At 46.9% G+C, this 15,206-nt stretch overlaps 1 protein-coding gene across 1 annotated transcript in view; it reads right to left on the reverse strand.

The window, feature by feature from the left end:
* Nucleotides 1-15,206, reverse strand: part of CENPP (centromere protein P) — a 246,272-nt gene that overhangs the window by 202,898 nt on the left and 28,168 nt on the right. The window contains exon 4 of the mRNA XM_004598825.3: nucleotides 507-595. Within this exon, the coding sequence (XP_004598882.3) occupies nucleotides 507-595 (89 nt within the window). The remainder of the gene's footprint in view (nucleotides 1-506; nucleotides 596-15,206) is intronic.

Here is a 15,206-nt window from a genome sequence, read left to right on the forward strand (position 1 = left end):
AGATAGCTTCAAACAAAGGTGTGGAAACAACTGATGGGTTCCTCCTCCCTTATCCTATGTGAACCTCAGTTCGTAAAAGCCTAATGCTACCAATAATCTTTGGTTATCTCACCAACAAGGTAGTCCATATGCATTATTACAGGCTCTGTGTACCAAGTACGTCAATGTAGGACAGCAAAGAGTCCAGGCCATAGGCAGAGAAGTGGATCAAAAATGAAGTCATTTGGATATAAACCAATGTCCATATTGGATGCCAGTGTGACAGGGCAGAGGATTAGCTTGGTATGCCACTGGACCAGTCCCTCACAATTTAACTTTAATGCCAAGAATATAATGAACACACAATACATACAGGATGAACCATAGATACAAAGAATCTAGGTCTAAATATAACATAATAACAGTGTCATGATTTCAAGGCTAACTTATTTACTTACCAAGAAAAAGTAAACTTAAAATTGTAGTGTGAAAAGATTCCCTTAAATATAAATTGCAAAATCGCTTACCTAGATACAAACTCACTTAATTCTGAAAATTCTGTGGGCTCCATTATTATGTTGAAGTCAGTAACAACAGATGATGAATTCTCTTTATCCTATAAAAAAGATATATAAACCTTATAACAGCACAGTAACTTTTGAAGACAAAAAATTACTTGAAAAAAATGAAAAGGCACCAAATAGAAAAGTGTACACTACAAAGCCAGCCCCGATAATTTACTTTTTTTTTTTTCTTTACATAGTTAATTATGGTATAAAGGTTCAGGGGCTATAGGGAAGTGGGTTAGACTTTTATGTCCATATTGTTTCCTTCATGTATCTGAGGTAAATGGGGATACTGAGGGAGAAGCCCCACCCAGTTTCCCACCCGCCCAAAGTCCTGGATGTGGGGCATGCTCTGAGATACTTGCTCAAGTGGTTTTTTTTTTTGTTTTGTTTTGTTTTTGTTTTTTTTTGTTTTTTTTTTTTTAATATACTTATTATTTAACTTCAGTAATTACATTGTATTATGTGACACAATTACATAGATACTTGGGTTCTCCCCACCCCTCCCCAAACCCTCCCACCATGGTGGATTCTTCCACCTTGTTGCATAACCACAGCTCAAGTTCAGTTCAGATTCCCCCATTGCAAGCGTATACCAAACATAGAGTCCAGCATCTTATTGTCCAGTCAAGTCCAACGGCTTCTTAGGTATACCCTCTCTGGTCTGAAGACAGAGCCAGCAGAGCATCATCCCAGTCAATTGAAAGCTCCAACATACCATCAGCAAAAATTTACATCATTATGGAATTAATTGACATAGTAATGAGTAACCAACATGTTAAAAGTAAATGCGAGTTCCCAGTCACCTTCTGTGACCACCTCACCTATACTTCAATCTTAGTTTATACACAACATATAACATTCAAAACATAACATGTTATACATAACATCATATCATCTTAAATTAAGGCAAACATGTGGTATTTAACCTTTTGGGATTGGCTCATTTCCCTTAGCATTATGGTTTCCAGTTTGGCCCATTTGGCCACAAAGAACTGCATTTTGTTTTTTTTAATAGCTGAGTAGTATTCCATGGAGTAGATGAACCATAGCTTTCTTATCCAATCCTCTGTTGATGGGCATTTTGGTTGCTTCCATGTTTTTGCAATTACTGATTGTGCTGCTATGAGCATAGGAGTGCATGTTGGTTTCTCATAAAACAAGTGTTCTGGATATATTCCTAGGAGTGCTATTGCTGGATCATACGGTATGTTGAATTTGAGTTGTTTGAATATTCTCCATACTGATTTCCATAGAGGCTGTACCAGCCTGCAGCCCCACCAGCAGTGGAGTAGGGTTCCCTTTTCCCCGCAACCTCGCCAACAAGTGTTGTTGGTGCTTTTATTCATGTGGGCCAGTCTTACTGGCGTTAGGTGGTACCTCATTGATGTTTTAATTTGGATTTCCCTTATTGCCAGGGAACTTGAGCATTTTTTCATATGTTTATTTGCCATTTGGGTTTGTTCCTTTGTGAAGTGTTTGCCCATTTCCCGTGCCCATTTCTTGAGTGGCTTGTTTGTTTTGACATTTTGGTTGTTTTGTAGCTCTTTGTATATTCTGGAGATCAGCCCTCTATCACCTATGTCGTGTGCGAAGATCTTCTCCCATTCTGTGGGTTGCCTTTTTACTTTGTTGATTGTTTCTCTAGCTGTACAGAAGCTTCTTAGTTTGATGAGGTCCCAATTGTTTATTTTGGTCTTGATTTCTACTGCATTTGGAGTCTTTTTTAGGAAGTGAGGGCCTACCCCTAAGTGTTCCAGTGTGTTTCCAACATTTTCTTCCAAAAGTTTGAAGGTTTCTGGATGTAGGTTTAGATCTGTTATCCATTTAGATCTGATCTTAATGTATGGTGAGAGTTGTGGATCTATTTTTTTGTTTCTGCAGGCTATCAACCAGTTGTCCCAACAGCATTTATTGAACAGACCTTCCCATTTGCCTGGATTGTCGTTTGTCTTTTTGTCAAAGATTATTTGGCTGTATCTGTGTGGGTTTCCTTCTGGTGTTTCTATTCTGCTCCAACAGCAGAAGAGCCCCACACACAATAGGAAACAAGAAATCATCAAAACAAGGGAGGAAATCAACCAGATAGAAATTAAAAAAACCATACACAAAATCAATGAATCAAAAAGCTGGTTTTTTGAGAAGATAAACAAGATAGACACCCCACTGGCCCGACTGACAAGGAAAAAACAAGAGAAGGCAAGAATTACCAGCATCAAAGATGAAAAAGGCAACATAACAACAGACACCGCATCCATTAAGGCCATAATTAGAAATTACTACAAAGCACTGTACTCCAACAAATCAGAAGATCACCAAGAAATGGAAAAGTTCTTAGACTTCTACCACCTGCCAAAACTTAGCCCAGAGGCAACAAACGACCTGAACAAACCCATAACTGAAGTAGAGATTGAATCAGTGATTAAAGACCTCCCAACAAAGAAAAGCCCAGGCCCAGACGGCTTCACTACAGAATTCTACAAAACATTCCGAACAGAACTGACCCCAATCCTCTACAAACTCTTCAAGACAATAGAAGAAGAGGCAACCCTTCCAAACTCATTCTATGAAGCCAACATTACCTTAATCCCAAAACCAGACAGAGAACTAACAGAGAAGGAAAACTACAGACCTATCTCTTTGATGAACATTGATGCTAAGATTCTCAACAAAATCCTAGCCAACAGAATTCAAAAACACATCAGACAGATCGTTCATCCAGATCAAGTAGGATTCATCCCTGGAATGCAGGGATGGTTCAACATTCGCAAATCCATAAATGTGATACACCACATCCAAAAACTGAAAAACAAGAATCACATGATAGTATCAATAGATGCAGAAAAAGCTTTCGACAAAATCCAACACCACTTCCTACTAAAAACCCTAACCAAGGTAGGCATAGATGGAAAAATCCACAACATAATTAAAGCCATATATGAAAAACCCAACGCCAGCATCATACTGAATGGAGAAAAGCTGGAACCCTTCCCACTGAGATCTGGAACAAGACAGGGATGTCCACTTTCTCCACTACTATTCAACATAGTCCTAGAGGTACTCGCTGAGGCCATAAGACAAGAAAAAGAAATCAGAGGAATCCAAATGGGAAACGAAGAAGTTAAACTCTCACTATATGCAGATGATATGATTCTTTATGTAGAAGAGCCAAGAGACTCAATACAGAGACTGCTAGAACTTGTACGAGAGTTTGGTAGAGTGGCAGGGTACAAAATTAATGAACAAAAATCAACAGCCATAGTGTATGCGAACAGCCCCAAGATGGAAAAAGACTTAACCAGCAAGATACCATTCAAAATAACAGAGAAAAGTATGAAATATCTGGGAATAAATCTAACCAAAAATGTAGGAGACTTATTTGAAGAAAACTACAAACTACTTAAAAAAGAAATTGAACAAGACCTCAAAAGATGGAGTAACATCCCATGCTCCTGGATAGGTAAAATCAATATCATTAAAATGTCTATACTGCCAAAAGCAATATATACATTCAACGCAATCCCAATCAAATTGCCCAAAACATTCTTCATGGAACTGGAAACAATGATCCAAAGGTTCATCTGGAAGCACAAAAAACCACGGATAGCTAGAACCATCCTGAAGAACAGAAAGTTAGCAGGAGGAATCACAGTTCCGGACCTCTGGACATACTATAGGGCAGTGGTTATCAAAACAGCGTGGTACTGGCACAAAGATAGAGAGGAAGATCAAGTGGTTTTAATAGTTCTCCAGTTACGGATCGCTGCCAATCTCACCACTCCCAGCTCGATGAGGTCATTGAAGAATCCACTGATTGTCACAGTCCATCATAGAGTTTTCATTTGCCCAGTATTTCGCTGCCCAACATATAGCTGAGGTGGTTGGTTGATTTATTCTGTCCTCTGTCTTTTCTTGGCTAGGGCTCTGAGTCAAGCAGTTCGATTGGGGAGATCTCCAAAGAAACTTTGAGGTATTCCTAGATCAGATTCTTTTTTTTTTTTTAAAGATTTATTTATTTTATTGCAAAGTCAGATATACAGAGAGGAGGAGAGACAGAGAGGAAGATCTTCCGTCCGATGATTCACTCCCCAAGTGAGCCGCAACGGGCCGGTGCGCGCTGATCCGATGCCGGGAACCAGGAACCTCTTCCAGGTCTCCCACGCGGGTGCAGGGTCCCAAAGCTTTGGGCTGTCCTCAACTGCTTTCCCAGGCCACAAGCAGGGAGCTGGATGGGAAGTGGAGCTGCCGGGATTAGAACCGGCGCCCATATGGGATCCCGGGGCGTTCAAGGCGAGGACTTTAGCCGCTAGGCCACGCTGCCAGGCCCTAGATCAGATTCTTGTATATTTTAGTAAGCACTGGGCCGGGCACGGTCCATCTCCATGATCAGCTGGTGCTTGCAATTGCTGGGTTGGTTCCGCTCTCAGTCCCGACTTGCACTGGAACCAAGGGTGTTGCAGTCCAGCCTGGTTCTGCCCAGCACGCACTCGACTCTTTCATCAACCAGTGGGAGCTGCAGCCCAGTCGGGGCGACCCACAATAACCCCCACCAGGCCCGCCCCCCACCCTGGCCTGCCAGTATGCATAGCAGACTAGTCCAGTCTGTCCCGCTCCCATTTGGCTCCCGTACCTGTCAATGGGCATTGAAGCTTAGTTCCCTCCAGCCAACTCAACTATCCAGCCCTCACGGATGTTACTGAGTGCCTCTCTCTGTCTAGCCACCCCAGCCCTATCCTAGTTTTCATGCCCTCCTGCGGGAGTAGTGTGACCCAAGAGGGGGGAACCCACCACTTCCCTCCCGGGTCTCTCTCAGTCCCGGTTTATGCACTCTTTGGGTGGTTCTGTGGTTTGACTTGACAGAATTAGCCCCCAGTGCCAGCTTCTGCCAGCTGTCTGCGGCTAAGCCCAAACAACCATCACCCACTCCCATTTATGCTTGTACCGGCAGGAATAATCAGCCCAGCCTGGCTTTTCCCTGATCTAGTCCACATGCGGCGCACAGGTGTTGTAGCCCTGTCCAGTCTGGTCTGTCCCCATCCCAGCCCACGCTATCCAGTGAGAGTAGCTGTCCGGCGAGGGGACCAGCCCCTCAATCCCCCCTCTGGCTCTGCCCTCTCCCTTCCTGGTTCTCACACGTGTTGGTTGGGTGCTGCATTCAAATCCAGTACAGGCAATCTCACCCTGGCATTCCATATTGTGCACTGGTTTTTGTCGTGACCATACCTGGCTCGACCCACACTCTGTTCTGGTGTTCGGGTTTGCCAGTGGATGACATGAACTGACTCAGCCTGGTCTGCACCTGACACATGCCAAATGTATGCAGGTGGGAAGCTTTCCATGGCCTATTCTGTGCTGTTTCCTATCGTACTTCTTGCGCTTATTTTGCGCATAACAGGGGGTCCATGAGCCAGCCCTACTCAGTTCACCTTCTGTCCTGGCAGGAACAGTGGCTTTTTTTGGCTGGCTTTCACCCCATTCTGGTTGTTGTTGTTGGATGTTTCAGCCCAGCTGTGGCTCGTCCATACCCACATACAGCTCACACATGGCTCAGTACGGGATTGGGACCTAGCCTAGCCAGTCCCACATCTACCATGGTTCCCCAGGACACCAGATGGTGATGGAGTCTGGCCCAGCCTGGTGCATCCAATCCCAGCCATACTAGTGCCATGGGAGACTACAACTGTTTCCTAGTTAGAACGCAGCCCCAATTCCAGCACATATGCCCCTTGGTGAGAACCTCAACCCAGTCAGGATGTCCCCTTAGCTCCTCAACCAGGCCTGTTCCCAGCCATAGATCACGCGCATGCCAGTGGCTGCTCTGACTCAGCTTGTCTCAGGCCCTCACCTGTCCTGGCCTCTGCCCCAGACACTGTGGCCCAGCATCCCTGACTAAAGTAGACCAGCAGGTGCAAGCGTAAAGTTACATGTCCCTATCACTGACAATCGCCAGGAATTCATGTTTCACCTATACTAAAGTTTGTCTAATTCATGAGTGTCCCTGAGCAGCTATTACACATCATAAAAACCCCAGAGCTCGCTGCTGGGTGGCCAGCAGGCACAGCCTGGCACCACTTGGTGCGCTGGCCACCCAAACCTAGGACTCGGTCACCATGTGGTGGCAGTGACCATGGCCTGAGTCCCTAGCCGGATCCCACTTAGCAGAGACGCCTCCCCGCAGCTGCCACCCTGCAGAGTGGTTCAGTCCGTCCCCAGCCCCAAGAATGGAATCCGCCCTGACTTGTCCTGCCTCCATCGCGGCAGAACGGAGCTAGATTAGTCCAGCTCCCAAAGTGCCCTCATGGTACGAACCAGGGGGTTGTGAACCAGAGGGATCATTGCTCCCGGGCGTGGAGAAGACTGAGGGCTCATCCACCGATAATTTACTTTTAATGGAAACTCTGGTGACAGTTGCAATAAAGTAAATATAAACTGAAACAATGAGGTAACATGCCTATCTACAAGCAAATATTTCAAAATACTAATACTAGGGCCAGCATGTTAATATACCAGGTTAAGTTGCTGCCAACAATGCCAACATCCTCCACAGGGATCAGTTTGTGACATGGCTGCCCCACTCGCACCTTGCTCCCTTCCAATGGTAGATGCCCCGGATCCACGGGTTCTTGCACCAAATCACAGACCTGGAAGAAACTGCATTCTCCTGCTTCTGTCCTGGTCCCACTGTGGCCTCCACCACATATACCCCACCCCTGGCCACTGCTGCCATTTGTGTGAACCAGTGGATGGATGACCAAATTGTGCCTTTCTCTCTGCCAGTCTTTCAAATACATAAATGCTACATAAAAAACAAATTATATTATTATTAGTCAATATACAGTCAAATCTGGCAATATGAATATAAATCAATATAATCCTAGGAAATAATTTTGACAATGCTTCATTTAAAATGTTCACTTTGACTATTCGTATTTTAAAAACATATGCATATATTTTTTACTATTTTGATTCTAAGCACCTATACTAATGTAAGGAGGCAAGATAGTGAAATAGAGTGAGGACACATTAAGACAGACAGAGAGAGCCTGACGTGGTAGCCGAGCAACTAAAGTCCTCTCCTTGAATGCACCGGGATCCCATATGGGCGCTGGTTTTAATCCCAGCAGATCCACTTCCCATCCAACTCCCTACCTGTGGCCTGGGAAAGCTGTCGAGGACGGGCCAAAGCCTTAGGATCCTGCACCCTCATGGGAAACCAGAAGAGGCTCCTGGCTTCAGATTGGCTCAGCTCCGGCTGTTGGGGCCACTTGGGGAGTGAATCATCGGACAGAAGTTCTTCCTCTCTGTCTCTCCTCCTTTCTGTATAGCTGACTTTCCAATAAAAATAAAATAAATCTTAAAAAAAAAAAAAAGACTGGTTCAGCCATGGGGTTGGCACAAAAGGAGCCCCCCTGCAGTATGGTGGCTGTAGGGGATGCCCCAGCCAGGTCGGACCCAATGCTGGGGACTCAGGCCAAAGTCACTGCCACCAGGCAGTGACCAAGTCCTAGGCTTTCCCCAGGCCCAAGAGATCTCTTCCCTCAGGGTAAGTATACCATGAGGGAACCTCAGGAACTTGATTAAGGACCTGGCTCCTCCCTGCCAGTATCATCTTGTGGGAGATAGAGTTTGGGCAGTGTTTAGCCATGGGGTTGGCACAAAAGAAGCCTCCTGCAGTGTGATGGCTGTGGGGGGTGCCCCAGCCAGGCCTGACCCAATACTAGGGACTCAGGCCATGGTCACTGCCGCCACGTGGTGACCGAGTCCTAGGTTTGGGTGGCCAGCGCACCAAGTGGTGCCAGGCTGTGCCTGCTGGCCACCTAGTGGCGACTCTGGGGTTTTAGGATGTAATTGCAGCCTAGGGACATCCATGGATAAGGCTAGTGTGAGTGTAGGTGAGGGATGAATTCTGAGTGATTCCCAGCAATGAGGTCACGGAACTTTCTGGCAAGCGTGGGGACTGAGAGCTGATGGTTTGGAGGGAAGTGTCCATAAGATCTATTTGGGCCAGACTGATTCACCACCCCACATGGGAATCCAGAGATGGGCTGTTAAAGTAGAGCATCACTGACTGCCACACACCAGTCCGCACAAAAGCTATGGTTGGGGGCCTGTTTGGCAGGGCTAGGTACCATTACCTGACTGAGTGGTGGAACAGGGGACGGGTCACACTTGGCAGGGTCAAGACACTAACCAACACGTGAGAGAACCAGACCCGGGGGTAGATTCTGTGGGGGAAGTGTGGGCCCAACCCTGTGGAGATACAAGTCCTGCTGGTTGGCTCACGAGCTGGGGTAGTGATGGACTGAGCCTGCCATCACTCACGGGTAAAGAAATCAACAACAGTCTGGGCAGGTCAAGGCAGCAACACTTGAATGTGCATCATAAAACAGGATGTGGGCTGAGCTGAGCTGCAAATGGAAGGGGGCCGACAGGGCAGGGCAAACCTCAATTCACAAGGAAGAACAGAAATCAGGATAGAGCACAGGTCATGCCGAGCTAGGCTCTTACACCTAATGGTCTGCATGAGCCAGGGATACTAGGCCACAGCATCTAAGGCAAAAGCCAAGACAGGTGAGGGGCTATGCCACGCCTGATCAGAGCAACCACTGGCAAGCACGTAATTTAGGGCTGGGAATAGGCTTGGTTGGGGAGCTGTGAGAGTAAGAGTACACCCTTGCTGGGTTGGGGTTCCCACGGGAGAGTGTAGGGGCCGGGGTGGGGCTGTGTTCTGGTCAGGATATGGCTGTAATCTCTCTTGGCACAAGTGTGAACTGGGGCTGGGTACACCTAACCGGGCTAGACTCCAGCACCATCTGGTACTCTGGAGAACCTGGTCAGATGTACGACGGACTAGGCTATGTCTCAACCCCTACCGAGCCATGTGTGAGCAGTGTCTGGGTATGGCTGAGCCTTGGCTGGGCTGAAGCATCCAACAGTAAGAACCAGAATGGATTACAGGCCAGCAAGGAAAAGCCACTGTTCCTGCTAGGGCAGGAGGTGAACTGAGCAGGGCTGGCTCATGGACCCACCAGTATGTGCAAGATCTGGCATAGAGAGAGGTTCTGATGGAGGAGCCTGGGCAACTTCTCTGGCAGGACACAGATACTGCAGGTAAGCGCAAGAATCACGATAGGGAACAACCCAGACCAGGCCAGAGAAAGATACCCACTGGTATACATTTGGCATAGGTCAGAGGAAGACCTGGTTGAATCAGTTCACATCACCTGCTAGCGAATGAGCACCAGAATAGAGTGTGGGTCGAGCCAGGTATGGTCACAACACAAACCAGTGCACATTATGATATGCCAAAGTGAGGTGAGCCTTACCAGACTGGGCCGCAGTGCCCAAACAGCACACATGAGAACCAGGGAGGGAGGGGGCAAAGCTGGTAGGGGGAATGTGGAGGGCCCCCCTGCTGGACAGCCACTCCCACAGAAGAGTGTGAGTTGGGATAGGAGCAGACCAGACCAGGCAGGGCTACAACACCTGTGGGCCTCATTTGAGCTAGATCAGGGAAAAGTCAAGCTGGGCTGACTGTTCCTGCTGGTGCAAGCATAAATTAGAGTGGGTGAGGGTTGTTTGGGCTTAGCCGCAGCATCAACTGGCAGAGACAGGCACTGGGGCTGATTCTGTCAAGTTAAACTCCAGAATCACCTAGAGAATACATAATCCGGGAGTGGGAGTGGCCTGGGAGGGAAATAGTGCGCACCTCCCTCTTGGGTTATCACTTCCACTGGAGAGCATGAAAACCAGGACAGGGAACAGGGGTGGCTAGAAAGAAAGGCACTTGCCAGTATGTGTGTGGGCTGGATAGTAGGGTTGGTTGGGTTGAGCTAGGTTTCAAAGTCCATTGAAATGTACAAGAGCTAAATGGGATGTGGGACAGACTGAACAAGTGTGCGGTACATACTGGCAAGCATGGGAACCAGGATAGGAAGCAGGTCTGGTGGGCATTATGGGGAGTTGCCCCAACCAGGCTGCAGCTCCCACTGGTTTGTGTGAGGGCCTAGTATGAGGTGGGCAGGATCGGGCTGGACTGCAACACCTATTGGTTCGCATGGAAGATAGGGCTGGAAACAAAACTGACCCAGCAATTGCAACCATCAGCAGGTGCATAAGCTGATTGGGACAACGGACTGTGCCAGACCCTGTACTGGCAAGCACACACAATAGTCAGGTCTGGGATCACATCAGATGAAGTTTTTTTGGAAATCCCTCCAATTGAATTGCTGATCTCAGAACCCCAACCATAAAGAGATTATGTCAACCAGTGGATTCTTTTTTTTTCCTTTTTTTATTAATTATTTTGCATTATGTGACAACCAGTGGATTCTGGAGAGACTTCATCATGCTTGGAACGGTGAGATTGGCAGCAATTCAGAACTGTTGAACTATCAAAACTGCAGGACCCTCGGAGCATGCCCCACATAGGGAACCTGGGATGGGTTGGAGGCTGGGTGGGGCTTCTCCCTTTGTTTCTCCCCTGACTCCAGATACAGGAAAGAAAAAAATGATGATATTAGTATGCAAACAATGGTCTTACCCAGTTTCCTGGGTAAGCCCTGGACCCTTTGTACCCTAATCAACTAAGTAAGATTATAAAAAATAATAAAAATAAAAATAAAGAGAAAAAAATAAAAAAGACTGAGAAGGATCAGCAGAGAAGAATCAGAGAGGGTGTGATCCTAAGAAATAGAAGCAGAGAGGCCAGTGTTAGACACCAGGGTCCTGAGACATGGGCAAGCAGCAGAGAGAGTGGAAAGGCACTGTAATGAACAGATGTCCCACAGTGATCACAGGTTCAATGACAGACAGGTGGGAAGGGTGACTGCCGGGGGCCCCAGGATGTAAATCAAGCCATTGATTTGTAGGTCCTACTGATTTTTAAAATCCGATCACAAGCCAAACAAAGCAGTGAAGCCACTGTGGACAATGTAGAAGTAAGGGTAGTATTCACAACCTGGCCCTCACCAATGCACCGGTGGAACATTGGATACCATTCTGAATATGGTGGCAAAGCTCCTGGGGGGACTAATGGGCAACTGCGTTAAGGAGGACCCACATCTGGCTCTCCAAGGTTCTTCTGTGCAACCTCATACCGCTGACTTGGCATCTCACGGGTTCCATCCAAAATAGGTCTGGGTTACCCCCTGCCATAGCTGCCAGCAGGTTCCAGCAAGAAGGGAGAAATTTGTGAGCTGCATGGAGTGAGTCTGGAGCACAGCGCCAACACGGAGTAGGGTATCACTGACAGCCCTGTAACCCACACAGTTTACAAAGCTGTTATCTCCCAAATCCTGGACACTGCTAGGAGAAAGACTAAGAACACAATGTGGCCATTACATGGGACCACAGGCACCAGAGAAAGTAACCCAGGTGCTGTGGAGAATGACACGGGAATGCATTACGGAAGCCCTAGACGGCAACTCCCTGGAAGGAGTGGCATGAGTGCCACAGAGAACCAGGAGCTAAACAGCATCAGTAAAGCTGATGAGCAGACCTGTAAACCTCACATCTTCAAGGCAAAAGCAGCTGGAGAAAAAATCCACTAACATGCAATGCAATGGCCAAGAGCAAAGGAAGAGGCACTTGTACCATAAATGAGTTACCGACACCGTCACCCCCCCCATGAAACATCAAAAGACAATTTCAATCTCAGAATAAGTGATGAAGCTATCAAGGACAGAGAATTTTTAAAAATCAGTATAAAACTCCTTAAAAATAACAAGGAGTAGATACAGGAATTCAAGAATTTAAAGAATATGTTACACAGAAAATAGCACCAAAACAAAATCAAACTGCGTTATTACAAAGGAAGAATACAACAGAGTAAATTAAAAACATAATGGAATGTTTCAATAAGAGAATGAAGCAGAAGAATTTCAGAGCTGAAAGATAACCACTTGTGAAAATGTCCAATGAGAAATATGGAAGAGAAACTGGATAAAGCTAAGAAAATCATCCAAGAACTAAGTGACATCAAAAGGTTTGAACTTACAGATCATGGGAGTTCCTGAAGGCATGGAAAGAGAACCTGCATTGAAGCAAGCATTCAACAAAATGATGGATGAGACTTTTCCTAACATGGAGAAAGAAAGGGGAATCCATGTACAGGAAAGGAAGAGAACCTTGAATAGATTCGACCAGAAGCAACCTCGCCAAGGTATATCATAATCAATCTCTTTGATTGTACATAAGAACTTAAATATGCACATGAGAAATGTCAGATTAACTTATAGAGGAACACCAATCAGACCAACAGCTGACTTCTCAAAGCAAACCCTACAGGCCAGAAGAAAACAAAGTGGCGATTTCCACATCCTAAATGAAAAAAAAAAAAAATAAAAAGTCACAACAGAATAACTTACCCAGCAAAGCTTTCATTTTTATTTGCAAATGAAATAAACAATTTCCAAAGTAAACAAAAAATAAAAGTTGTCCCCTCTACCAGACAAGTGCAACAAATGTTGCTTAAAGATGTGCTACAAAAATAAAATGATAATGTAACCCACCAAATCCAAAGAAAAGTGGAGATGATGGCCGCAGAGGGTGCAGACATGTTCAAGATGATGCAGAATCATTAGATAGGGTAAAGAACAGAGAGCAGATTACAGAAAAAGATAGGGCACAGGGAGTCTAGAAGAGGTACCTGAGACCACCTGGACACAGGTAAGAGCGGTGTTCAGGGAACAGAAAACCTACAAGTCACTGGTGCGTTGTTATCTGAACTCCAGTGACAACCAGGGATCCAGCAGAAGCCAGTTGGGGAGCTAAGGAGACACCCTAACTGGGTTGTGGTTCTCACCAAGGGGCGTGTGGGCTGGAATGGGGGCTGCGTTCTGATCAGGATACGGTTGTAGTCTCCCTTGGCACAAGTGTGGACTGGGGCCAGACTCCAACACTTCTGGTGTTCTGGAGGACCAGAATAGATGTGCGACGGACTAGGCTAGGTCTCAACTCCTACTGAGTTATGTGTGAGCTGTATGTGAGTATGGACGAGCCATGGCTGGGCTGAAACATCCAACAACAACAACCAGAATGGGGTGAAGGCCAGTCAGGAAAACACTTCCTGTTCCTGCTAGGACAGGAAGTGAACTGAGTAGGTCTGGCTCATGGACCCACTGGTATGTGCAAAATCTGGCATTGGGAAAGGTTCTGATGGAGGAGCCTGGGCAACTCCTCTGGCAGGACACAGACCCAGCAGGTAAGTGCAAGAAACATGATAGGAAACAACCCAGAACAGCCCATGGAGAGTTTCCCACTGGAACACATTTGGCATAGGTCCGGAGCAGACCAGGCTGAATCAGTTCACTTCATCCACTGGTGAATCTGAGTACCTGAACAGAGTGTGGGTTGAGCCGAGTTCGGTCATGACAAACACCAGTGCACAATAAGGAATGCCAAGGTGAGGTTGCCTATACCAGATGTGGTTGCAGAGCCCAACAGCATGCGTGAGAACCAGGAAGGGAGGGGGCAGAACCGGCAGGGGGATTAAGGGGCTGGTTCCCTTGCTGGACAGCTACTCCCACTGGAGAGCATGAGCTGGGATGGGGGCAGACCAGACCAGGCAGGGCTACAACACCTGTGGGCTTCATGTGGACTAGATCAGGGAAAAACAAGGCTGGGCTGATTATTCCTACTGGTGCAATCTACAATTAGAGTGGGTGAGGGTTGTTTGGGCTTAGCCGCAGCATCAGCTGGCAGAAGCTGGCACTGGGGGCTAATTCTGTCAAGTCAAACCACAGAACCACCCAAAGAGTGCATAATCTGGGAGTGGGAGTGGCCTGGTAGGGAAATAGTGCACACCTCCCTCTTGGGTTACCACTCCCACTGGAGGGCAGGAAAACTAGGGCAGGGGCTGGGGTGGCCAGACAGAGAGACATCCAACAATATCTGCGAGGGCTGGATAGTTGAGCTGATTAGATGGAACCAGGCTTCAATACCCATTGACATGTATGAGAGCCTAATGGGGTGTGGGACAGACTGGACTAGTCTGCTATAAATACTGGCAGGCCAGGGTGGGGGGCGGGCCTGGTACGGGTTATTGTGGGTCGCTCCGACTAGGCTGCAGCTCCCACTGGTTTGTGTGAGGGCTGAGTGTGTGCTGGGCAGAACCAGGCTGGACTACAACACCCATTGGTTCCAGTGCAAGTCGGGACTGAGAGCGGAGCCAGCCCAGCAATTGCAACCACCAGCTGATTGGGGCGATGGACTGTGCTGGGCCCTGTACTGGCAAGTACACACAAGAATCTGGTCTGGGAACACCTCAGACTAAGTTTCTTTGGGGATCTCCCCAATCAAACTGCCGGACTCAGAACCCTAACCATGTAAAGACAGAGGATAGAAAAAGTCAATCAACTACCTCAGCCATATGTTGGCAATGAAAAACTGGGCAAATGGAGACTCTATGATGGACTATGTCAATCGGTGGATTCTTCAACAACCTCATCGTGCTTGGAGTGGAGAGACTGGCAGCAATTCATAACTGTTGAACTATCAAAACCAGTTGAGCAAGACCCTCAGAGCATGCCCCACATCTGGGGCCTTGGATGGGTGGGGGACTGGGTGGGGCTTCTCCCTTAAAATCCCCCTTTACCTCAGATATATGAAGGAAACAATGTGGAAAGAATAGTCTTACCCATTTTCCTGTAGCCCTTGAAC

The sequence above is a fragment of the Ochotona princeps genome, chromosome 14, assembly GCF_030435755.1.
Source record: "Ochotona princeps isolate mOchPri1 chromosome 14, mOchPri1.hap1, whole genome shotgun sequence".
NCBI classification, from domain to species: Eukaryota; Metazoa; Chordata; class Mammalia; order Lagomorpha; family Ochotonidae; genus Ochotona; species Ochotona princeps.